This window comes from Cyprinodon tularosa, unplaced genomic scaffold (assembly GCF_016077235.1).
Source record: "Cyprinodon tularosa strain WSP-4 unplaced genomic scaffold, ASM1607723v1 ctg911, whole genome shotgun sequence".
In the NCBI taxonomy this organism is placed as follows: domain Eukaryota; kingdom Metazoa; phylum Chordata; class Actinopteri; order Cyprinodontiformes; family Cyprinodontidae; genus Cyprinodon; species Cyprinodon tularosa.
Window position 1 is genome coordinate 119,649 of NW_024039687.1, and position 26,278 is coordinate 145,926.

The window sequence follows — 26,278 nt, forward strand, 5'->3', positions numbered from 1 at the left end:
TGACATTATGTTCCATTTATTTTTTTTTTCTTTAAATATCTCCACAAATTGTTCTAAAAAAAAAAAGCGCCTTAAGCCAGGGCACAGTAGGAACCAAAGCCGTTATATTCAATCTCTAATTGCATTAATGTCATGTGTTGTGTCTCCCGCGTGTTTACCAAAAAAGCTCCCCCCCAGCCCACCCCCGCACCTCTAGATCCTGACCTCCCACTCCTGGTGGCTGCATAATAGCGCATCAGGCAGGCTGCGGCTCTGTTCGGGCCTCATTCAGACCGCCTGCAGGTTGGAGCGCTGCGCTGCGCCGCGCTGCCTCTCATCCACTGTGAGTTCAAGCTACCGAGGCGGCATCAGCTCCAGCATCAGCTTCACCATTTCTCTTTCGCCCCCCGACAAACCTTCACGGAGCTTTTAGCATTTGTTCGGTCTGAGGTCTCTGGAAAACATCTGATTTGCTTTTTTCCTAACCAGAGCCAGATGCGCCTCGCTGCGTGAGGTGCGTGCGTCCGAGCGCGTCAGCGTGAGTTTTGTCAGCGCATGAGAATTAGGAGAGAATATCTGCAGTCTGTGGCAAGGGAGGGAAAGAGAAGAAGAAGCAAAAGGATTTCATTTTTTTTAACTGTAACTTTTCGGTATGAATGCTGATACCTGCGTCTCATACTGTGACATGACATCCATGGACTCTTATTACAGCGCGTCTAGTGCGCAGAGTAGAGACCATCAGACAAACCCTTTCAGGACTTTCCAGGCCACCGAAACCAAATACAGCCCGACTTTTATCCCTGGTAAAGGGTCTCGAAGCCCCTTCCAGACAGAATGCCAGTCGCTGGATGGAGCTGAGGAGAGCAACTTTAACAAATACCAGCTCTTCATGCAGAGACCGACCTGCAAGACTCCACCCGAAGGCGGGAAGCTGCACCAGGACGGCGGACACAACGGGACGCTCATCCCCTGCTATGGTAGGTGCGCTTTTAACTATTGGTAACATGCAAGACGTTTGTTAGGCTGATGGAAAGGCTCTGTGATGCATCATGTAATCTGCAGAGGAGGAAATGAGAAACAGCAAGGCTTATCCCATTTGAAGCATTAGATGGTTACATTCAACTGTTTGTGGTGAAGGTTCCTAATTAGACTGCAAGAAAAAAAAAATCAGTGTTCTCTGAACTTCTGGTTGAAGAACATGAAATATTAAAGCTTGCATCCATCATTTGATATTAAGGAATTATTATAAATGTTGGTTTTATCTGGATTATGTCTCTTATTTTATGTGTTTTCATGAACTATAATTTTAGAGCAGCCTTTTTTTTTTGCATTTTGGGTTCATTTTGTCTTCTTTTTTGGAGCTGCAGAATTGTTGTTATATTTACCGGCCTGCAACAGCAGAAACTGCTAATTAAAAAAGGAAGAAATATGTTGAAATAATAATTATAATTATCCTAACAAAAGTAATCCTTTCCCACCACAAATTAAGAAATATGAGTTGAAAAATGAATTGATAGTGTTTTTTCTTCGCCTTTGCTATTACAGATTGATTAATTAATCAACTCCTAAAATAATGACTAAAAAAACGAATAAATAATTCAATAATATCTTTAATTAATAAAGAAAAATGAGCAACTGTACAAGATACCACCTATTTTAATTTTATTTTATATATATATTTATATGTGGATTGAAAATAACAGGACTCATTTACACGGATATTTTGTAATTGCAGTGAGAAAAAAATATTTTTAGGGGGATTTATTACAAGGAGCTTCATAAGCCAATAGAGGTCTATTTACGGGCAGTAAATGTCCCAGATGATCAGTGAAACTGGCGTCCTACTTACTATAAAACATTAGTTTTCATGAATTTTATTTTAAGAGCTCTACTTTTGAGTTTAAACGTTTCAACCCTGCTAATTCTAATTCTAAAGGCTATCTATAACAAATATATGAGCAGCCTTTTATACATGTCTTTAAAATCAAATCTGCCACTTATTGTGCAAATAACACACTATTATGATGAGATGCCAAGCTGCACATATTTAGCTCATCATTCATTGAGGATCAAGCCATAGACCGATTGGCGCCCTTAGATCTTAATTAAACTCCAGATGTTTATCCTGATGTTGAACAAGAGAACAATGCATCATTAGAATTGAATGGAATTATCAACAGGCTATAAAAATATATATTAAGATGCTTTGGTTTTTATGGAACTATTGAAGCCTGATTGATCCATACAGGCTTTCATTGAAATGTTATATTTTTACAGTCTACCAACAGGAAAGGCAAGCTGTTCCTCTCTCCTTTCTTCTCCAAACTACTAGCTTTCCTCTTTGTTTCAGCTTGACCTGTCACTTTTCTCAGTGTGAGAACCCCTGCCTGCGCTGAAAGCGAGCAGATTTGGCAAGTGCATTGACAGACTCGTTTAAACACCGCCATTTAAACTCCGAGATGCGTCCCTGGAGGACGAGCTGTGCAATGTTATTATTGAAAATGTTGCAGCCAGATGAAGGCGTCCTGGCTCTGGGGAGGATGCTTTGGGGTGCTTGCCAAAGCCTCAGGCGTCAACAGGGTTGCGCTGTAATGTGTGGTCCTCGATGGGAGATATATTGCTCAATGCTGATGCTTTATCTCCGTTCTGGTGACAAAAGTCATCTCATGCGCTTGAGGAGAGTTTGCTGTGGTGACTGATGCTGTTTTGATTTTTGGTCTGCAATTTCACATCCAGAAATGTTTCATCCAGAAAAAAATAAAGCTGAAAAAAACAACTAAATGAATGCAACACCTATAAAAAAGGAGAGGTAGCAAAACCAAAGATTAACATTTAAAGCACAACATCTCTTAAAATGATATATTACATCATTTAAGAGCGTTGGATATGAACTGTTTGGAATTTTCCAAAAGTATTTAAGCTTTAAAATCTATTCACTACATCTAAAAAGTAGGGGCTTGGATATTTTTGCAGCGTTCATGTTGTGGATGTCTCCATGCATTGCCTCTACACCTTTAAGATGACAGTGTTCCAAAAGTGTCAATACAATTAAATATTTGTTGAAGAGGAAGGAAAAAACTTTTTTGCAAATATAAATATGAAATTTGGATTCCAAAAATGATTAAAAACAATCCGCTGGATTTTGTTTCCAAGTTTGAAGACGTTTTGCTTCCCATCCAGGAAGCTTTTTCATTAAAAAAAAAAAGTTGGATATGTCTCCGTTTACTCAGATGCACTAAAATAATACTCTCTTAAAGCAAATCCATTTATAAATTAATAAGTTATTAATATCCACTTGCAGAAGGTGAGCATTTATCAGAATATTGGTGAGAATGCAGGTAACTTTAAACAAGCTGCAGACATTATCAGCTCTGTTAATGGGGCAGCTATTAGCTATGTAGTCCGCAAAATGAGGAACGAAAGAAAGAACCTATTTCGTCAAATGACATCCACCGTATCCCGCTAAAATGTGAAAGAAGGTATCATACTCAGATGAGTTTACAATTGTTATTTTTTGCAAACAGTGCATGAACACATCTTGTCTAATGTGAAACATGGTGATGGCAGCATCATGATATGAACACTTCAGATACGCTTTTTGTAAAAACAAGACAATTTCCTTTACGCTCTCCATTTTTTTGTGCACAGCTGTTAGCCTCTTATGAAGACTCAGCGAAACACACAGACTGGTGGATGCCATGCAACAGAATCATGTGGCAGCAATGTTCTTGCACTGCACGGTATTCCTGCAACGTTGTATTTCAGGCTGTTGGAGTGAGTTTATTTAAAAGCACGTTAATCCATCCAACGCCGTGTGAACTCCGAGTGTGGACAGAGACAGGGCCGCTTTACCTGCTGGCAGAGCACTGAATGAAATAAACGCCCCTGGAGCTGATCGAGAGCTCAGGAATGCAGGTCAGCTCCGCAGGAGAGGTCTGGATTAATGTAAGGCAGATGTGCATTACTGGCTCCTTTCTGTTATTATTCATACTCCCCCATAACATCAGCCCTCCGAAGCTACAGAGCCCCGAGACGAAAAAGTGGGACTGGTTTACATAACCTTGTCTCAACAATACTTTATACAAATAAACAGAGAGACAGAAGTGGACAAGGAGATTGGGTAATGATTTGAGAGGCTCTGGAGAAATGAGAGTGTTTCTGGGAAAGCCTCACTTTGTGCCGAAGAGTCTGTTTACATGCAAGCGCTTCACTGAACCCATTGCTGAATCTTGGGTTTTTACATTTAAGTCCCCATTACTGATAATTACTGCGGTTTGAAAAATCTTTTCAGTGCGGATAATATTCGAACACCTGATGGATAAGGCTCAAAGTCCGTCTATTTTCATTCAAAATATTAGCAACAAATTCTACATTGAGAAGACACATCAATCATGTCAATCTGAGCACCGCACGACGACTTTATAAGCGCCTCGGAGGGACATGGAACATCCTGGAATATGTAAAACATTTTCTTAGCATTTGGAAACCAAAACCCAACTTCGGAAAGGCCCTGGCAGTGCTTCAGAAAGGAATCAATTCAAAATATAGAACTCAGAGTAGATGTTTAAAAGGGCTCATGCTGTGATGTCACAGGATATGCATGTACTGATGGCTAACACATTGTGTGGTTAACAAAATCAACGAGGTGACACCCATAGTCTTCCTCATGTTTGCGTATGTTCTAGAATAAATTAGAATATGTAATAAATGGAAACCTGACAGGGTCAGTTCTTGCCTCGCTATGCCTACAGAGGAATGTGGGACGGGAAGGAAGACTTTTTATTAGGGATGCACGATATAATCGGCCCCCTATCAGTATCGGCCTTAAAACTGAATATTGGACATCGGCCACCCCACCGATATTTAACCCGATATTTGATCAGCTTCTGAGTTTCTAAAGTCAAAAAAAAAAAAAAGTAAATACTACTTCTTCTTCTTCCTCAAAAACTTATTTTTTACAGACTTAAAAACTTCTAAAGACGAGGGAAAAAATATTGATACATTAAAATATCACAGTATCTTCATATGCTGATATATTGCCATTTAAAAACACCATATCAATCTCTTTTACTAATGAAATATTGCTATATGTCATCGTTATGCTACGAAATCCCCTGAAAATTTACGAAATTTTGCCATATTTTTATATGTTGATATATTGACGCGGTATCGATCTATTTTACTAACAAAATCTCACAAGAATTTGCAAAATATTTTGCAAATATTTTGCAAATGTTACAGAGTTTGTAACAGAACGATGAAATTTCACGAGATTTTGAAAGTAAAATAGATCCATACCACGTTTTTCAAAATCAATTTGATATCAGCATATGAAAATATATTTGAGTATATTATTTTTAGGGATGCACGATATTGGGATTTTGGCCGATATCCCATATGCCGATATTTTAAACTCATGTAGTCGATAACCGATATCGATACTGATGTTAAAGCTGGACAAAAATAAGTAGTCATTGAAAATAGCAGTTTTGTTATCCATTTCTGACACTTTGAAAAATAATATACTCAAATATATTTTCATATGCTGATATCAAATAGATTTTTAAAAATGCGGTATCGATCTATTTTACTTTCAAAATCTGGTGAAATTTCATCGTTCTGTTACAAACTCTCGTGATATTTTGCAAATTCTTGTGAGATTTTGTTAGTAAAATAGATCAATACCGCGTCAATATATCAACATATAAAAATATGGCAACGTTTGGTGAATTTTCGGGGGATTTCGTAGCATAACGATGACATATAGCAATATTTCATTAGTAAAAGAGATTGATATGGTGTTTTTAAATGGCAATATATCAGCATATGGAGATATTGGGATATTTTAATGTATCAATATTTTTTCCCTCGTCTTTAGAAGTTTTTAAGTCTGTAAAAAAGAAGTTTTTTAGGAAGAAGAAGAAGTAGTAGTTTTTATTTTTTTTTAGACTTTAGAAACTCAGAAGCTGATCAAATATCGGGTTAAATATCGGTGGGGTGGCCGATGTCCGATATTCAGTTTTAAGGCCGATACTGATAGGGGGCCGATTATATCGTGCATCCCTAATTATTTTTCAAAGTGTCAGAAATGGATAACAAAACTGCTATTTTCAATGACTACTTATTTTTGTCCAGCTTTAACATCGGCATCGATATCGGTTATCGGCTACATGAGTTTTAAAATATCGGATATCGGCCAAAATCCCAATATCGTGCATCCCTATTTTTTATCATTAAGATCAAAGTTTCAACCACAGAATTATTCACACCAGAGACAGATTTAGAGTTAAAACAATCGTCATTCATCCAAGAAACTTGTTTCTGACTAGAAAGGACACAGGCATCGCTTAAAGCACTGGTTCCCAAACTTTGTTGACTTGTGTGCCCCTTCCGGCATTTTGTCTTGCCATGAGTCCCTTCTCAGTCAATTGATTATCAAAGATGGGAAGTAACGAAGTACAAATACTTCGTTACTGTACTCAAGTAGATTTTTCTGATATTTTTACTTTACTTTACTACTTATTTTTATGGCGACCTTTTACTTCTACTCCTTACATTTTTACACAAATATCTGTACTTTCTACTCCTTACATTTAAAAAAATTGGCTCGTTACTTTAGTTTTGAATCTTTTCAATGGAGTTACCGTTATTATTTTTCACGTCATCAATACCAAATTCAATCTAATTGGATGGGAATCTACGTTGCATTTGACGCACCGCTACAAGATGAATCGACAGATTCGGCGGTATTCATTGGCAGCAAATCATTGCAGCTTGGTGGCGGTGGCGTTAGCATAGTAGCATGGATGACGAGATGATTGAAAATGAACACAACGGAGATCTAGTCCTATTGGCAGACATCCATTTAAAATGTAGGCAACGGCATGAAAAAAGTGGTTTCTACTTTTACTTTTATACTTTAAGTAAATTTACAAGCTGTACTTTGTTACTTTTACTTGAGTAAAGAAGTTTAATCAGTACTTCCACTTTTACTAGAGTATTTTTTAACACAAGTATCTGTACTTTTACTCAAGTACGGAAAGTGAGTACTTTTGCCATCTCTGTTGATGACGGTGTTCTGTCTGACCAGCATACCAATAGTCAATAGGCATACACAAGACATTTATCTCTTTAGTTTTGTACGAAAAATAGACTTTAAACTACCTCAACAGGTTTGTATCCCTTTAGTCATGTAAAAAAAAAAAATGAAGGTGAGATTGCCAAACGCTTAAAAAAACACCAAAAAGTAAGTAATTAAATAGTTTTTTTGTACATGACTAAAGGTATACACACCCGTTGAGGTAGTTAAAAGTTTATTTTTCGTCCAAAACTAAAAGGATAAACGAGTATTGACTATGGGTATGCTGGTCTGACAGAACAACTGCCCAAAAGCGGAACTTACAATAACTGATTAAACAATAAAAAGTATTTTATTTAATCTTTTTAACTTGAGCATTTAATTCTTTGTTTATTTTTCTTTCAAGATAAAAAACAAAACAACTGAAAGCTAGTGTAGAAGCCATTATGGATAAGCTCTATAAAAGAAGGGAAATGATGTGTGTATGGGCGTGTGTTTCACCAGAAAGGGTAAATCGGTTTGACAGCATGGCGGGGAAACTCTGTCAACTCACAGCTGGCTGTTGCATCATTTTATTTTTTGTTTTGTAAGCAGCAAGAGTTGGAATAAATCAGCCTTTAAACAGCAAGAACAGCGTCTGGACATTTCCTGTTCACACCATCTAACCCCGGCAAAGCGCGTCAACCATAAGATTCCGGTTTAAAAACACTCCAGTGGCTTTAAGCGTCGGCTTATCACTTTACTTGGATTTTCACTTTACTTGGGTTTATCACTTTACTTGGATTTAGTTTTTACATATGCATAGACATACGTACAGATATATATATACAGAAGAGCTATATGTGTATATATTTGATCTCTTTTTATTCTTATTTTTTATCTTTATTATATTGTATAGTTGGATGTGTGTATATATTATATAAAACTGTAACTGGAGCGTGTAACAAAAGTAATTTCCCTCTGGGATTATTAAAGTATTTCTGATTCCGATCTGATTCTGATTCTTAGCACCTACAGCTAGTAAGGAATCAAAAATAAATACAAAATAAAAACCTACCATAAATTGTCTTTATAGAACTGGAGCTCCTCTCATTTACTCCCAATCACATATACAGTACATTTGAGGAATTGGGAACAAAATACTGAACATAAATCATAGTCAGACTGACTCCATTTGTTTTCTTTTGTTTCACTTTGTTTTCATCATTCATGAAACCTGAGCGTGCTTTGATCAGGTGTGAGGAAACAGCTGATCCCAGGCTGTTCTCTACATCCAGCCTGTTCCTCTGCTTGGTTTGGATGCGTCAAAGCTGAAGCTGAAATCAAATATATAAGTAGAACTTTTTTGGTATTAAAAAGCTTGTTTTATTCTTTACTTGGGTTTTCACAAACTAGGACTGATCCCAGCTGGCCTATTTTATTTTATTACCTGAGAAACAAAATATGTTCACGTACCTCTTGCAATGCACTTGCAGACCACTAGGAGTTCAAGGTTGGGAACTATTGTCTTAAAGGATGAAAACGTAAAAGAGTTTAACAGTCTGTAAGGCAAAAAGTATGGGGAAACATTTCATGTTTGCATGGTTAAAAATAATAAAGGCTTCATAAATAACAGCAAACAATAATTACTTTCAGATTTTAATCATCTACATAGTAGATATTAACCTGACTCCGCCAGATGCATTTGCTCCGCATATCCATCTGGAAACCTTCTGTTGAAGTAATTTTGGGAAGGGGCGAAAATACTGGTTAGCTGATTGGCCTATGTTGGTGATAGACGGGCCAAATAAACCAATCAGACGAAGCATATGACGTACTAACAGAGCGACAACGAAAACACAACCACAAGCCAGGCTACTCTTGCCGAAACCAGTCGGGAGAAGAGCAAAAACATCTTTTCCTCAGAGGAAAGCCTCCAGAGCAGTGTTTTGCTCTTCTTTCGGTGAAGAAATACTCTGTAATTCCGATAAAACTTGCTCGATAGCCACGCTAACGCTAGTTTCATCGGCTGAAGCCGCCATGTTCTTTAGACTGAACTGTCGCGCTTCTCGTTGCGTCACACCTCAACCCGCCTCAAAGCCAACTCTGATTGGACGTTCGTTTGGTGAACGGCTCCAAATTTTGTTTAACGGAGAGTCTCCAGACTGATTAGCGAGTGAAACCTTGAAAGCTGACATTAAAGTCAGAATTCTGACTTTAATCCCAGAATTCTGACTTTTTCCTCCATACTAAACTGAAATAAAATTTAAAAATCTGTAATTTTTTATTTTTTTTTTCCCACTGGCCCTAATCCTCTTCCATAGATTGTTTACAGGCCTTTAAATCACTTTATATTAGGGGCCTCATGCTGCTTTGGACAAGCTCTTGCAGCATAAATAATATTCTAAGTACAACGATAAAACAAGCTGTTATAATCAAACCTAGAATATTTTACAAATTTTCATATTTTTTTATATATTTTACATAATTGACTGTCATTGATTAAGTGAATTACTCAAATATTTTATTTGCTTTAATTTTTCATTCTTTAATAATGAAAGGAAATTATAAAGTATAAGCATTCCCTTATTTCAGAAAAACAGGATGTGTTTGCCTAAAAGCTCCGACCGATCACTCCAAGTTAACCAATGGAAACAGCTTCACAGCTGCCAGTCATAATTGCTCACAAACAAGTTTTATGGAAACAGAGGATCCATCTATTACAACTGACAACCCTGCTGGCAGAACATTTCAGACTAACAAGCACCTTAACTGTTTATTTAATAAGGACAGCTGGTTCTCCATATAAAAAGCAACTAGTTTTCAATGAAGCCATAAAACAGGACCAAAATCCCTGTACTTTAAAGCTTAAAAGGGTGGAAGTGAAACCTGAAGACCACAGCTGAGATGTGCCTTTCTTTGAAAAAGAAATGTCTTCCTGGGGCCTATTTGGCAAAAGCCTGTTTGGTGTAAATTTTGTCATCTGTCCCTGCAGACATCTGCGTGCAACTCAGATAAAATCCCGAAGAGAAGAACAAGAAAAAATATTTAAAAAATAAAGCTTATTCTAAATATTCACAATGAAGACATACAGTATCTGCTTTTTTTCTTCCACCGTAAACAAGGATCCAAAAGCTGCACTAATGTTCTGATTTTCCTTTTTTATCACCCTCCAAAAGAATGTAGAGAAAATTGATAAATCTGTTAATCGTTCATCAGCACTAAAAACTGTATCAGCAGCAATATGTTCTCCTCTACGAGGCGAAACCAGTTCAGCAGCACAAACAGGGTGATGCTTAGCAAGTTAATCATTAATGCTTCAGTTTAATACTGGAAACAAACTTTAACTCATGCTAAAATATATTCTTTCTTTTCAACTAGACGTAGGACATTTGTATTTGACAAAATTGATATATTGAGTCATGATACAACTCTATACACACATCATATTTGATTTTTCCAGAGTGAGAATAACAGTTTAAAGGAAAAGTCTGGTCATATTTAGAATACAAACTTCTGAAAGTACTTTAATTATGAAATTATTACATACTGTTCAATAAAAAAGTGTTTTTAATTCAGAGTAATTTTCATGTGAATGTGCTTTACTGGAGGCATCCATGTTTGTCAAAGAACACTACTGCCACCTACTGGTTAGTGACGTCACGGTGCGGTATCGGCTGTTGATCAAGTCCCAGTGCTGTATCTGGTGTTTGTCACAACGCGCTATTATCCAAGTCATCTTGAAAACATTCTTCTTCCAAATGTTGGCTACATATTACGGGTTTTTTCTCTGGCCAGAAGTTCGATGGCAAATCCTCCCTCTTCAAGTTGGCGATCCAACGACCAACCCGTCCGTGGAGGATCAGGAATCAGAAAGGTGGAATAACTCTTTTTTTCACTTTTACCCGATGTATTCCAGCATCCAGCTGCCATGCACGTGGGCATTGTCCGTTTCACTATAGCTCTGGTGAATTTCAATGGTGAAGTCCTCTGGAAATCTTCAATAATTGTTGTTGATTGCAGATGTGTCTAGTAGTTCCCATTGATTTAGCTTGTAAAGCGGGGAGAATGGCGCTAGGCTTACCGCACCGTGACGTCACTGCTGGAAGATGGCAGGAGGGAGGGGCTACTATATTTGGGCAAAAATGGCCGCTCCCAGATGCAATGATCGCAACGAAAACTATTATTTTTATTTTTTTACTGATTAACCCTAAATTCATCAAATCAGCGCAAACATATTAGTTTTAGTTATAGCTAATGATCCATTGATTATTCCTTGCAGATGGGACTTTTTCTAGAAAACTTGAACCATTACAGGAAAATTAAATAAACAAATAGGAGTAAAAGTTTGATTAATTGAATCAAATCCAAACACAGATTCATTCCAACAGATTTGTAATTTAACTATTTTCTCCTGTTCTATTATAGTTCTATAATGACACTGAGGTAGAAGCGATTTCACAGGAGATGAAGCTTTGCAGAAAGATTCCTCTGTTTCCCAGGGACTTCACATTCTTGCATGAGCCCCTGGCATAGATCTCTCGTCAGGAACATCTGGGAGCCTCCCTTCCACTGAGGAAACAACATCAGGTTTTATATTGAGCAGTGGAAAGAGAAAGAACACTGTAATCCAGCCTAATCCTTGCCTTGCCTCAAACATGTCTGCAGACATAAATTCATTGTCACCTGTTGACAACCAAACCTCATGGGATGGTTTCTTTGTATTTACTCCATATAAGGTGTGATACATGGAGAGCCATTGCTGCAAACAGCAATCAACTTTTAAGTGTTCAGAGGGAAGGCTTTTTTAGAGCACTCTGTGTAAAAGCATTCCCTTCCCCTATTTAGTGTTTTGTCATTAACCCTTCCCCAGGTTATTAATTTATAGTGTTTCTTTTATTTGGCTTCACTTGACCCTCCCTGTCCCATTCCATAAAAACTAAGAGGGTGCCCTGTTGCTTTACAACCAGTTAAATTACACTTTGATGTTTTCTCTCTGTGTTCAGCAGTGATTAAATTGCTGACCCTAGTAAACATCTGACCCCGGTTAACTGAAGCGGTCTGCAGCTTGTCATAGAACAGGGACGCCGACAGATTACAGAACAAGCTGGTGAAGTTCAGCATGCTCATATAAATATACATATATATATGTGTATACGGGTATGTTGATGAACGCTGAAACAAGAACCGCTGTCAAAAATACATTCCTTCAAATGCCAAAAAAAAAAAAAGACCAAAACTCTGAGCCAATGCAGAGGAATTTTGGCTCCCCAAAGAAAGCCCTGTCTGGTGCTGCGTGTTTCCAGAAGAGACAGCTCAGCATGCTTGGAAAAGAAAAAGTAAAATTGCTTGCGGTGAATGTATCTGTGTGGTTAGTGCAACAGAGACAAGATGAGTTTAGATAACAGGCAAAGAAAATAAATAACAGAATAGATGAGGACTTAAAGCATTAAACTTCCTAAAAAATTAAAATAAATTGTTTTAGGTACAGATCTGTTCAAGTTTAAGACATTAAGTTTCCCCCTCTGTAGTTTAAGTATTAAAAATGCTTTAATGCTTTTTGACGCCATCTTTGGTGGAAAGAGTACTAAAACATTGTAATTGAGTAAAAGTATCTTTACTTTGCCTAAATTCTACTCAGAGTAAAAGTAAAATTACCCATCTCAAAATGTATTCAAGTAAAAGTACAAAATTACTTCATTTAAAATGTAATTTGAGTAAAAGTTACTTAGTTACTTTGAGTTATTTAATGCAAAAAAGGATGAGTCATGAATCGAATTGACCACAAGGTGTTTTAATCGATTTCAAGGCGTATTTCAGTGGACATCCACACAAAAGATCAGCTGGGCTAAAGAACATACTTCCTCACAGCAGAAGGACAGTCACAACCTGAACCATAAAGTGCAAATTATTTTCAATCCTACTGTCCAACAGACAACACCATGATAACTAACTTACCGCCACATTTTTTCGTAAATTGGATGTTGATGTTTTAAAAGCCGAAAGCTCCGTTTTGCTGGGGAGGCACATGTTGCACTGCATTATCACATTGTTCCCTTTTGTGCATTTGAAAACAAATAATCCTTCCAAATATGGCCGAGGGTTTTTCTTAGGGATGCACGATATTGGGATTTTGGCCAATATCCAATATGTCGATATTTTAAAACTCATGTAGCCGATAACCGATATCGATACCGATGTTAAAGCTGGACAAAAATAAGTAGTCATTGAAAATAGCAGTTTTGTTATCCATTTCTGACACTTTGAAAAATAATAAACTCAAATATATTTTCATATGCTGATATCAAATTGATTTCTAAAAACGTGGTATCGATCTATTTTACTTTCAAAATCTCGTGAAATTTCATCGTTCTGTTACAAACTGTCGTGATATTTTGCAAATTCTTGTGAGATTTTGTTAGTAAAATAGATCGATACCGCGTCAATATATCAACATATAAAAATATGGCAACTTTTCGTGAATTTTCGGGGGATTTCGTAGCATAACGATGACATATAGCAATATTTCATTAGTAAAAGAGATTGATATGGTGTTTTTAAATGGCAATATATCAGCATATGAAGATATTGGGATATTTTAATGTATCAATATTTTTTCCCTCGTCTTTAGAAGTTTTTAAGTCTGTAAAAAAGAAGTTTTTGAGGAAGAAGAAGTAGTATTTATTTTTTTTTTTTTTAGACTTTAGAAACTCAGAAGCTGATCAAATATCGGGTTAAATATCGGTGGGGTGGCCGATGTCCGATATTCAGTTTTAAGGCCGATACCGATAGGGGGCCGATTATATCGTGCATCCCTAGTTTTTCTGGCTTTCGTCTCCAGAATATGTTTCCTCTTCAGGCCTTTCCTCATCCATACTCCATAAGTTGTGATTAGCAGCTGCCATCTTCTGAAGCGCAGCACTGGATTATGAGACAATACAAAGAGTAAATGCAAGGCAGGGCCACACTTCATTTTTCCACCATCAGTATTTTTTTTTTTACTCAGTAACGTGAGGGGGTTTTAAACATTGCAAAGTAAAACTACTTAGGTTAAAATTTACTTGAGTAAAAGTAAAAATTACATATTTCAAAAACTACTCAGAAAATTACAAATTACTCATAAAAAGTACTCAATTACAGTAACTTGAGTAAATGTAATACATTACTTTCCACCCCTGCGTCAAAGTCAGTTTTTTTTTTTTAGCCAGGAATACTTTTTATTACTTCAGGAAGTTCAAAAGTCGGTCAAATGATCCTAAACTTCCAACCTTTAAAATGTTTAGCTTCATGTTTCTTCCAGCCGGGTTAGCGTCTATTTAAATTATATATTCATCCATTAAGGCTCGCAAAGTAACTGCAATGCATTTCAAGTTAAGAGCGTATGTGATGTTTATCTAATTATGTACTATCCCAACTGTAATCATGTGATTTTAACTAATTATGTAAAATAAAAAAGAAATGGCATTTCATAAAACATGGTTAAAAACAGTGTTATAAAAAAGAATTTGCTTTATTAATCATAGTATGTACAGCTACTGTTCGGTTTCAGCAGATCCAGCTAGCAGGTTGATTAAAATAAAAGCCAACACAAGTTTTTTTTAAGCTAAATACTGTATTATCTAGAGGTGGAGGCCAAAACAGATCAGTTTTTGAGGCCAAAAAGTATGAGGAGATTTGTGTATTAATTTAAGCTTATTTTTAATCGATAGTTTATTATATATGTATTTTTACAGTTCTGTTAAAATATCAAGCAGTTCATATCTGATCTATAATAGAGCCTATCCATAAGAGTTTATTTTGTACATAATGGTTCCTTGGATCAACTCAAGGAAGGAAATTACTTAGGGTCCCTTAAAACCTGATGCATTGAACACTGAGGGTGTATACAAAATGGCATTTCTTAAACCATGACATTGAGTGTTCAAAAAAAAAAAAATTCCCTGATCTTTAAAAAAAAAAAAAATCAAGCAAAAATCATTAACGAACTATTCTTCCAATCTGTTCGTCTTTTTTCTTAAGTTCTAGTCCTGTATTGTAAATGAACCTCTCACAAAAGCAATGGTTAAAAAATCTGAAATATCTTTTATACTGTTTCCTCTATGTATTCTGACCTTTAGCTGTTAACAGGTAAGTAGTATATTCAGTAACATAGATAGAATTGAGTCATAATATTACCAGAATAAATCCGGGATGCTATAACAGTAAAGTTGTAGAATTGTGAAGTAAAGGTGTTTTATCGCCTCATCCTGTACCCAGCATTTTAATACAGGAGGTAGACTGCTCTCTCTCATGGTTTTCATGAAAGAAGGCTCTTTCTTTATTTTACTAATGACATTAGCCAAGTTATACTGTAGAATTACTTTATTCTTATAATACTTTATTCTATAATCATAATTCTTATAAATTTGTTTCTGGTAGCATTTGAACTTTTTTCATAATTTTATGCCATTTTCCTAAACATATTTAATTTTTTATCTTGTAAGGTTATTCTCATAATTCTCTAATTTCATTCTAATATCTACGGAGCCGCTAAAGGGACATGGAGGGAAAAAATAAAGTTTTGCGAGATCCTGCAATACTTTTGCGAGATCTTGCAAAACTATTGCGGTATCTTGCAAAAGTATTGCGGGATCTCACAAAAGTATTGTGAGATCTCGCAAAAGTATTGCGGGATCTCGCGAAAGTATTGCGAGATCTCACAAAAGTATTGCAGGATCTTGCAAAAGTATTAGGGGATCTCGCAAAAGCATTGCGAAATCTCGCAAAAAATAAACTTTTGCGAGATCCCACAATACTTTTGCGAGATCTCGCAAATCTATTGCGGGATCTCGCAAAAGTATTGCGAGATCCCGCAATAGTTTTGCAAGATCTCGCAAAAAATAAACTTTTGCGAGATCCCGCAATAGTTCTTTTTTTCCCCTCCATGTCCCTTTAGGGGCTCCGTAAATATCCTTATAACTTTACTCTCATAATTATTTTGACTTTATTCTTGTAATATATTCGATTATTTCTTGTAATGCTATTTCATAATTATAGGGCTTTAATCTTATTGGCCTAATATAATTACTTTGTTTTTTTTTTTGTTTTTTTTTATACATACACTTTATTAAGTTTATGTTTTACTTTTTTTCTGTGACGCTAATACTCTGACGTACTGATAGGGACCGAAATAAAACCTGGAAGATCAACATACTCCTACATGCTGAAGCGTTGAACTGACACCAAGCAAGTTTTAGATTTATTCAACAAATTATTAACTGGCCATAGGATCATTTAGTTGACCCAACTGTAATTTTTAAATGTGAAAAATTAGATTAAACAAAACTGGCCACTAATATTAAACAACAAGAAACTTTGTCTGTGTTGACACAGTACAAAATATTTAATCCCCTACTTTTAATCCCAATATAGATGTACTATTCAGAGAGGAAAAGCATTAAAAGAAACTCAAACTCATCAACAACAGGAAAGGCTTTTAGTTCTGCAAAATTCTCTTCATTCTCTCAGCTTTAGGCCCATTTTCATGTATTTCAATGTGCCAAAAATGTTAGCAGGAGAGGGAACGATGAAGAAAACAGCTTAAAGTTAGAAATGTTGTCTAATTTGGACAACATTTAGATGTTAGATGTCGCTTATTTAACTTTTTACAGCAGATTTAAGCAGCTTGCTTTAGTCTTACATTTACTTTAAGCAAACATCAGCTGTTTTATGATGAGAAAAGAAAATATGTGTCTGATCCAGAATGGAAATGCTAGAATAAAAAAGGTTTGAGAATCCGAAATATTTCCGGACACTTTCCTGCTCCACTGCTCAGCGCACCCATGTGTACTCTTAGAGCGAACAGGATGTGCGCCTTGCTCAAGGGGAATAACTGCATATTCCCTCACAAGCACAAATGCCAGGCAGGAACTTGGACTTGACCTGTCTTACTTCACAAACATGGCAGCTATGCTTCTTCCTCCAGGGAAAGGAACAAAAATATATCACGAGAAGAGGCCAAATTTAGGGGTTGGTGATGTCAGAACATCTGCTTTCAGGGAGACTGTAAAAAGGTCTGACAGGTAGGCCGTGATGATCTGAGGTCATGAACTCCAGCTGGGAGAGCTGTGCTGTTCCATTAGTGTCTCAGCAGGGACAGGTTGGAGACAGAGTCCAGGGGAGGGCTCGTGCAGCTTTCAGCCAATCGATATTGATATTTCCATGAGGGACCGTCGAGCCAAAGGAGAGCTAATCTGTGAAAACAAACATGCATGTTGCTGCTGACAGCCTCCACCCAGCTTCATCAGTCCAAAGTTATTTAGTCATCAACGAAGAAAAAAAATTCCTCGGCCGTATTCACAACTGCTTGAAATCACCAGGTTTTTCCCTTGATAGTTTTTAATGAGTGAAAATTGGGCTTAGTTTGATTTTTCGGAACAAAAATGCAAAGAGACAAACGAAAAAAAAAAGCATTAAAATGTTTGCATTTTGTCTGTTTTGTGTGATGAAAAGTACGACATTCAAAACAAGGTGCTCCACTTCCCCGTTACAGGAAAAGCAAACAGAGGCTGGCCGAGCTCAGCGCTCAAGTCCCTCGACTTATTTATTCACACGTCTGTTTGTTTATGGAGGCAGAAGGGAAAGCTTTCTTCATCTCCTCAGAAGGACGCACAAAAGTGCCAACATAGACCAACAGGAACAGAGTGAGGTCTGTCCCAAAATGGACGCTGAAGAAATTGAAGGCGACAAACACAAGACTGGTTATGGTGGGAGTCGAAGTGCCCCCCCTCCATCTACACCTTCTCTGTTTGCAAAGCCCATCAAACATATCTCAAGATGGAGCAGATTTTACGTGGCTCGGGTTTCATGTAGTTTGATTGAGAGATGATAGGGAGAGGACTTTGTAGGTCATGTCACAGGTCATGACCAGCGTGTTGTGACAAACTTTTCAAACAAAAGAAAAAGGCGATTCTTTTCTGCAGCTGGGATTAATGATACATTTGTTTTTGGGCTTTAAAATAAAACACGATGGAGACAATCAACAGGGCTCCTTCAATATAAAAATCTATTCCTTTCCAGAATCATTTTTCTAGATTTCATATCATAGAAACAGTCAAAACCCTTATTTTATAGAATTTAAAAAACTGAATTAAGTTTAAGAACCTTGAATACAGTTTTGAAAAAACAAAAAACAAAATGATCTGGATGAAAAGTTGTGAATTTTCCCTTTTCTCACTGGAAAAAAATCAAAATCTAGATAGGGCGTTTTTTTCTTAAAATAAGTGCATTTGTTCTTGGATTAAGGAAGTAAAGGTGACATCTTGCCAATGGAACATGACAAATTACACTTTAAATTAGAAAACACAATTGCATTGTCTTATTTTAAGTGCATATTATCTAATTATCTTATTTCAAGAGTAAAAATTTCCATTCCATTGGCAAACTATCTCATTTACCTACTCAAATTAAGGGTAAATACACTTAATTTAAGAAACTTTTACTTATTTCTAGATTGTTTTTAGTCTTTATTTAAACTTTATCTCAAAATAAATTGGGGGAAAAAAATCTAAAAGGTTTACAAAAATGCTAATTATAGCTTATCATTTAGAAATAAGTCATTGTAATTAGCATTTTAAATAACATTTTTGTTTTTCATAGCCTACTATAGTATATTCTGGTATTTTATACTTTCACAGACGTTTAGGAAAATAAGAGAACTGTGGGATGTAAGTTAAATGTTACTTCCACTTTCTGGGTAAGTTGTAGATAAACATTCCTTTGAATCTAAAGTAAGACAGTTTTTAGAGCATGTAAAAGAAAGAAACACTGATTTTTAGAAGTAATCAAAATAGCAGGATGACAGGTTAAATTATGCTCCAATAGTCATACAGTTAAATGTGTTTGCTCCATATTAAATAATTACAGCAAGAATCAAATATCACTTGCATACCCCTTACAAATGGACCCCCCTGCCCCTCAGTGAGGTCTAGAAGCACAAGATCTATATCCAGCCATTCAGCAAAGATGCTGCTACATGGCTGCACATCTTATTTTGGCATTTGACCAATTAGATGAACCCTTGTATTATACATTATCTACTGTAAATTAGGTTGAATAAAAAGTCAACAAGTCAAGAAAAAAAGGTAAAAATCTAATTGAAAAGTTAAAAACAACAGTTAACAATTATATTTAGGTTCATAAACTAAAAAAAGTAAGTGCCAGTATCAGCATTAATGCCTCTAAGGTTATGTTGGACCAAAGAAAAAAAGTGTTTCTTTCACTCTCAGAGTGTTTTTCTTCGGGCAAGTTGGCGTTTCTTGTTAACCTGACTCCGCCAGATGGATTTGCTCCGCATATCCATCAGGAAACCTTCTGTTAAAGTAGTTTTGGGAAGGGGCGAAAATACTGGTTAGCTGATTGGCCTATGTTGGTGATAGACGGGCCAAATAAACCAATCAGATCAACGAAGCATATGACGTACTAACAGAGCGACGACGAAGAGGAGCCAATTGATAGATCAAACTCTTGCCGAAAACAGTCGGGTGAAGAGCAAAAACATCTTTTCCTCTGAGAAAAGCCTCCAGAGCAGTGTTTTGCTCTTCTTTCAGTGAAGAAATACTCTGTAATTCCGATAAAACTTGGTGGATAGCTACGCTAACGCTAGTTTCATCGGCTGAAGCCGCCATGTTCTTTAGACTGAACTGTGGCGCTTCTCGTTGCGTCACACCTCAACCCGCCTCAAAGCCAACGCTGATTGGACGTTCGTTTGGTGAACGGATCCAAATTTTCTTTAACGGAGAGTCTCCAGACTGATATGCGAGTGAAACCTTGAAAGCTCGCGAGATCAGGATGGTCTCACGAGGCCAGTTTCTTGTTATTACACTGATATTAATTTTTGCCATCAAAATCTTCATATTTTTTTAATGTCACATAGCTCATAAGGTAAAAAGTATTTCACTGAGTGCGCTATAAAGGTTTAAATCTGTTGATTATAAAGTCTTAATATTCTTGTTCCATCTTATCCCCCACATATAGGAAAAGACAACAGCGGCCTGACAGAGTCTGAGCTTCCATCAAGTGTTGATCCTCCTGGGATGGAAGGCAGCTACCTGAACCTAAAGGAGCCAGGTGTGAAGGGGCCTAGTGAGCGACCGGGGTCCGATCTCTCCAGTCCGTTAGAGAAAAGTGAGGCAGAGAGCAACAAAGGCAAGAAGAGACGCAACCGCACAACATTCACCAGCTACCAGCTTGAAGAGCTTGAAAAGGTTTTTCAGAAGACTCACTACCCTGATGTTTACGCTCGCGAGCAACTGGCGCTGAGGACGGACCTCACCGAGGCTCGGGTTCAGGTGAGGGTAACAGAGTGAAGACATTATTGTTCGTTTTTAAAAAGAAACTCAAAAGCCTACATTGGTATCACTTCACTGTACCAAACATAAACCTCCAGAACTTTATGGACCTAGCTTTGCACTTTACCGACCTTCCATCTACTATGCAGGTGAAGATTCCCAGTCATCCAGGTTTTAGTCTTTCTAAAAAAGTTAAAAAACATTCCATTGGACTTTGTTTCCCAGTTTGAAGACGTTTCTCTTCCCATCCAAAAAGCTTTTTCAATTCAAAATGTCAGAAATAGTGCTGAGTTGGAGGCTTTATACAATAGCTGTGTATATGTATAAAACCTGGAACTCAACGCTATTTCTGACATTTTGATTTGAAAAAGCTTTTTGGATGGGAAGAGAAGCGTCTTCAAACTGGGAAACAAAGTCCAGTGGAATGTTTTTTTCTTTAAATACTAAAAACCAAATTTACTAATACTACTATACCTTAAATGGCTTGAAACTCAGCTGTTGCCTCAGAGAATCTAACCAGGTAAATATCCAGATTTTACCAGGTACTTTCCTGTAACTTACCAGGTTCTTCTTAGAACTAACAGCTTTTATTTTGAAACTTTCATAGAACTTATCAGTTAACCATTAAGTTCATTCAATGTTTCTGACAGCAACTGCTCATTTTTTGCAAAGCATGCCTTAAGTTAAAAGGCAGTAATCAGCAACTTTAACCTCCAAAAGTTCCAGGAAAGATGCACTTTCTAGAAGGTTCCAAAAATCCATCTTTATTGTATTTAAATGCGCATTTATTATTATTATTACGAACAAAATCAAACAATGGTTGATTTCTTTAGAAACCTTTTAAAATGGGAACTTTTACAAAATAAAAACAACATACCATTTAAGTTGGATAGATTTTTTTGTTTTTGTTTTTGCAAAAAAAATGCCAAGGCTACAAAAATAGATAAACTAAAAAAAATAGAATAAACAAGGCACGAAAAGGTCCTGTTCTCACTTAGATTGAGATCTATTACAGCTCCATATCTTCCTGACAGTTTACCTGATGGGTGCCAGTAATTATACAGGCTCTTGAACCCTCTATAACTTTCATCGTTAGCTTTAAAAGTTGTAAAAGTTATGGGGGTTTTACATAAAAATAAAGACAAACCAAATAGTTTTACTGTCAAAGCCTAATTCGTTTTAAATAGAAATACTAAACAAGAAATGAGTCAGAGTTAAAAATTCACTGACATCATGCAGGGCTCCAGAGCTTTAGATGAAGGTCCAGTGATGAAAACAAGCACCAGACCAGCAAACCTAAAAAAGGAACCCTTTGCTAATTGAGTAGGATTGTTTGACGTAGGAGGAAGAATGTTGGGAGAAAAATGTAAGCTAATATACAGAATGCTGCAAGGATAAAACTCAGTGAAACCTCTCATGATGTAAAAGGACACTTGTTATTGCTTGCATGCTAATAATCCGAATGGAACCGATAGATAAAGCTATGAGAGTCAGCAAAGATTGTTCTGATCAGCGGAAAAGCAAGTTTGTTTTTCCTCCCTGCTAGTTTCAGATCAGAGTTTAGGGTTTATGGGATGGAGAAATGCTCATTGCCTTTACACGGGCCAGACTTCAAATGAGGGTCAGAGGCCAAGGGTTTCTCTGCAGTGACTACCATGTTCAAACCACCTCAGTGCACCGCTCTGGAGGCATGGAAGGGAAACACATGGAAAGTCATTGAAGCTATTTGGCATGGATATAAAAGACACTCTGAGATGCCAGTTTCAATTTCCACGCAGGGCCTGAGACATAGTCAGGGACAGAGGAACCTGGCCTGGTCCTCGTGGTGGTACAGTAAAATAAGCACATTCATGTAGCGTTCACATGGGCTTGTCCATTCCCCACATGAATATGATTACGTTTTTCATCTTACCAGCGCACAGCAGAGTCACTGTGAGGTTTGACCCAAACATCTAACATCGGGCTCCAGATATGCGTGCAATCAAGACTAAACCCCCAAATTTCAACTGAAGGTCCATGGAGACAAAGTCCAGGGATATCCAATTGTTGAGGACTGTGGCGCACTTGGAGCTTGCCAGGCAATTGGAGAAACCGTTTCATCTCCTGCAGAACAGCGATTGAAATGCACACTACAGATGTTCTCTGCCTAAACACCGCCATTAGAGGCCTTCAGCTTCATCCTCAGTTTGGTGATGAATGTCTTCATAAAGTCTGGCTGCAGCTTTCTGTAATCACTCATGTGACTTCTGCTGCCACCAGTTTGGTACAATTAGCTCTGAGGCACAGTCTCGGACTTCACCCCGCTGCCCGAATTTAATGGAGGAGGGGGCTGCGTGTGTGAGTAAGTGAGCGAGGCACTCCATCAATTGCAGCGGACCTGGATGACAGAGATGAGGTGAGACGGCTGGACTTCAAAGCTGTTTTTGTAGCTTGAGACTCTGCCCTCCCTCTCTCCTTCTTCCTCTCTCTCTTTCTCTGCCTGCTGGCTCCGGAGCATAAATAAAGCTCTATAATGGCTCTGTAAGCTGCATTTTGCTGTCAGCGTCTTTAGCAATTACTGTATCGCTGCCAAGCATTTTGAGCTCCAAGAGTACTGAACCACCTTACTTGCAGATGTCTGCTAAATAATACAAACAAAAGTAGCAAGAGTTGGCAGCCAGTGAACTTTATTCTCTTGGGTATGTTGTTAGGGACAAGGGGCACTGAAGGTCATGATGGGAACTGATTAAACTATTATATATAAATTAAAAAAACTTCATGCGGTGAAAGTCACTCCATCAGAAAACTCTATTAGCATAACTATGTTTAGTAGTTTAAAATACCCTTACGGCTAAAGCTATGAACTAACTTAAGAGGGACAAGACTAAAACCAGACTTCTGTTATGTTTGAATGCCTCTGAACTCCAAAAAGTCGTAGTAGTGCTGCAGTTATACTTGCCTTTAAACCAGATTTAAGGTTTATTAAATATAATATAAAAATAAAAATAAACTTTTTCATCAGTCAGACTCTTATTTCAATAATTGAACTTAATTAATCTCACATTGGAGAAATTTTCCTCTGCATTTAACCCATCCTCTCGGGGAGCAGTGGGCTGCCATCGTGCGGCGCCTGGGGAGCAGCGTGGGGTTAAGGGTCTTGTTCAGAGACCCATAGTGGCAGTCTGTTAACCTGACTCCGCCAGATGGATTTGCTCCGCATATCCATCTGGAAACCTTTGGTTGAAGTAATTTTTGGAAGGGGCGAAAATACTGGTTAGCTGATTGGCCTATGTTGGTGATAGACGGGCCAAATAAACCAATCAGATCAACGAAGCATATGACGTACTAACAGAGCGACGACGAAGAGGAGCCAATTGATAGATCAAACTCTTGCCGAAACCAGTCGGGAGAAGAGCAAAAACATCTTTTCCTCTGAGAAAAGCCTCCAGAGCAGTGTTTTGCTCTTCTTTCAGTAAAGAAATACTCTGTAATTCCGATAAAACTTGCTCGATAGCCACGCTAACGCTAGTTTCATCGGCTGAAGCCGCCATGTTCTTTAGACTGAACTGTCGCGCTTCTCGTTGCGTCACACCTCAACCCGCCTCAAAGCCAACGCTGATTGGACGTTCGTTTTGTGAACGGCTCCAAATTTTCTTTAACGGAGAGTCTCCAGACTGATCTGCGAGTGAAACCTTGAAAGCTTGCGAGATCAAGATGGTCTCACGAGGTTAAGTGGTTAGGGCATAGAGCTTGGAATCCTGAGGTTCTGAGATCGAGCCCCACACCCACAGACTGCCACTCTGGGTCCCTGAGCAAGACCCTTAACTCCACACTGCTCCCCAGGCGCCACACAATGGCAGCCCACTGCTCCCCAAGGGGATGGGTTACATGCAGAGAGTTAATTTTGTTGCTATGTACTTGTGACAATGTAATGACAATAAAACACTGTGTTCAGCTCTCTATGGGGGGCAGATAAAAATATCTGGATATCTTTTTACCTTTTTCTGGATTTTATATATTAATGAACAAGTGAATATGACTGTTTTAAATTCATTTAGAAGTATTTATTGGGCATAAACAATGAGGAAGTAAAGTTTTCTATGTTTCAGTGAAGAAATACTCTGTAATTCCGATAAAACTTGCTCGATAGCCACGCTAACGCTAGTTTCATCGGCTGAAGCCGCCATGTTCTTTAGACTGAACTGTCGCGCTTCTCGTTGCGTCACACCTCAACCCGCCTCAAAGCCAACGCTGATTGGACGTTCGTTTGGTGAACGGCTGCAAATTTTCTTTAACGGAGAGTCTCCAGACTGATTAGAGAGTGAAACCTTGAAAGCTCGCGAGATCAGGATGGTCTCACGAGGCTAGCAGTCTGTGGGAGTGGGGCTCAAACTCAGAACCTGAGGATTCTATGCTCTATGCCCAAACCAAGCCGCTACTCCCCCAACCTGCTTTTATTAGACAAAGATAACCTAAAACACCGTTTCCAAATTATAATTTTATTTAATAAAAGGGGAAAGAAAATACCAACTAACAGTGTTCTTACTATGGTTGCACTAGCCTCATCTAAACCTGTACAATAACAGATCACTTAGGTAGAAAATGTCAGAAAGCAACTCATCCCCATAACCAAGGAAATCTAGCAACATATAAAAATCCTACCTGTAGAAAACTTCCAGACTTTAAAGGTTTACATAGTCCTGGCTAAAGCTTTGAGGCTTCACTTAACCACTCTGGTTAAATGGAGACTCTTGGAGGTTCCTTCTATTGGTCGAGTCATTAAAATTACTGCAAGAACCTACTGATATTTCTCCAGGAGCAAACAAAAGAACTTAAAAAAAAAAAAAAATTCTGCACTAAAGACCCCAATTCTTCTCGGTCAGAAAAGCAAAAAGTCCAGCAATTAGTTTATGAGTTTAAGCACAGTTGGAGCTGCTTTATGCAGCAGGTCAATAATCCGAAGCACACTGACAAAGTCACCTCTGAAAGAAAAAAACATTCTTATGGCAAGTACTTTTCTCCCATGTAAGTGGATAAATCAACCATAAACAGTCTCATATTCTCAACTTTAGGATAACTGTTTAAAAAGAATTAAAAAAAAGAATTAAAATACTCCAAAGACAAATTGGAATAGGAAACCACATGGGGCTGGTAATGACTGGAATCAGGAGTTGGATTTATTTTTAATCAAAACATGAACTACTTACTTTCAATTATGTATATATTGAGAAGCAAACAATACAAAGCTAAATAATGGTGGCATTAACACATTTCTTTCTTCCAGTTATAGTAAGTTGAGGGAAGTTTAATGATAAGGGAAGGAAAATAAAAAATATGAATAACATCTGATTTAAGTGTAAGATTTATGAAGAGTCAATCTGTTCGGAGTTGAATATTTATATACATTTTTTAGGTTCTAATAACTATTACACTGAAAAAAATCAAAATCTAGAAAAGTAATTTTTTTCTTAAAATAAGTGCATTTGTTCTTGGATTGAGGAAGTAAAAGAGACATTTTGCCAATAGGACAAGATAGTTTACATTTGAAATACAATTGCATTGCCTTATTTCAAGTGCATTTTATCTAAATATTAGCCTGGGTGCCATTCCGAACTTAGTCCCGCCCACAACGTTGGAGGTCGGGAAGTTCGGTCTGGCATTGCTCAACAGTAGCGCGAGTATGCTAGCACAATATCTGGTGGGCCAATCAAATTGTCAGGGCGGGCTTTATACGATGATGGACAGTTGATCAACAGTAACGTAATCAACCACGTCACCAAAGCGCGCTTGGGTGACAACAACAATGGCTGCCGCTGGAGAGTAGAGGTGTGTAGATTCTGCTATTAGGTCTGTTCTAGAAGATATCGACAGCAAATTAATTTTAAAAGAGGAACAGAGAAACGCGATCAAGGCTCATCTTCTTATTATAGGCCTG

General features: G+C 37.5%; 1 protein-coding gene across 1 annotated transcript in view; it reads left to right on the plus strand.

The window, feature by feature from the left end:
* The first annotated feature begins 532 nt into the window (after positions 1 to 532).
* The window catches only part of LOC119776134 (homeobox protein aristaless-like 4), a 38,333-nt gene continuing 12,587 nt past the window's right edge, over positions 533 to 26,278 (plus strand). Inside the window, exons 1-2 of the mRNA XM_038274404.1 lie at positions 533 to 956; positions 20,051 to 20,364. Coding sequence (XP_038130332.1) covers positions 632 to 956; positions 20,051 to 20,364 — 639 coding nt within the window. The 5' untranslated portion in view covers positions 533 to 631. The remainder of the gene's footprint in view (positions 957 to 20,050; positions 20,365 to 26,278) is intronic.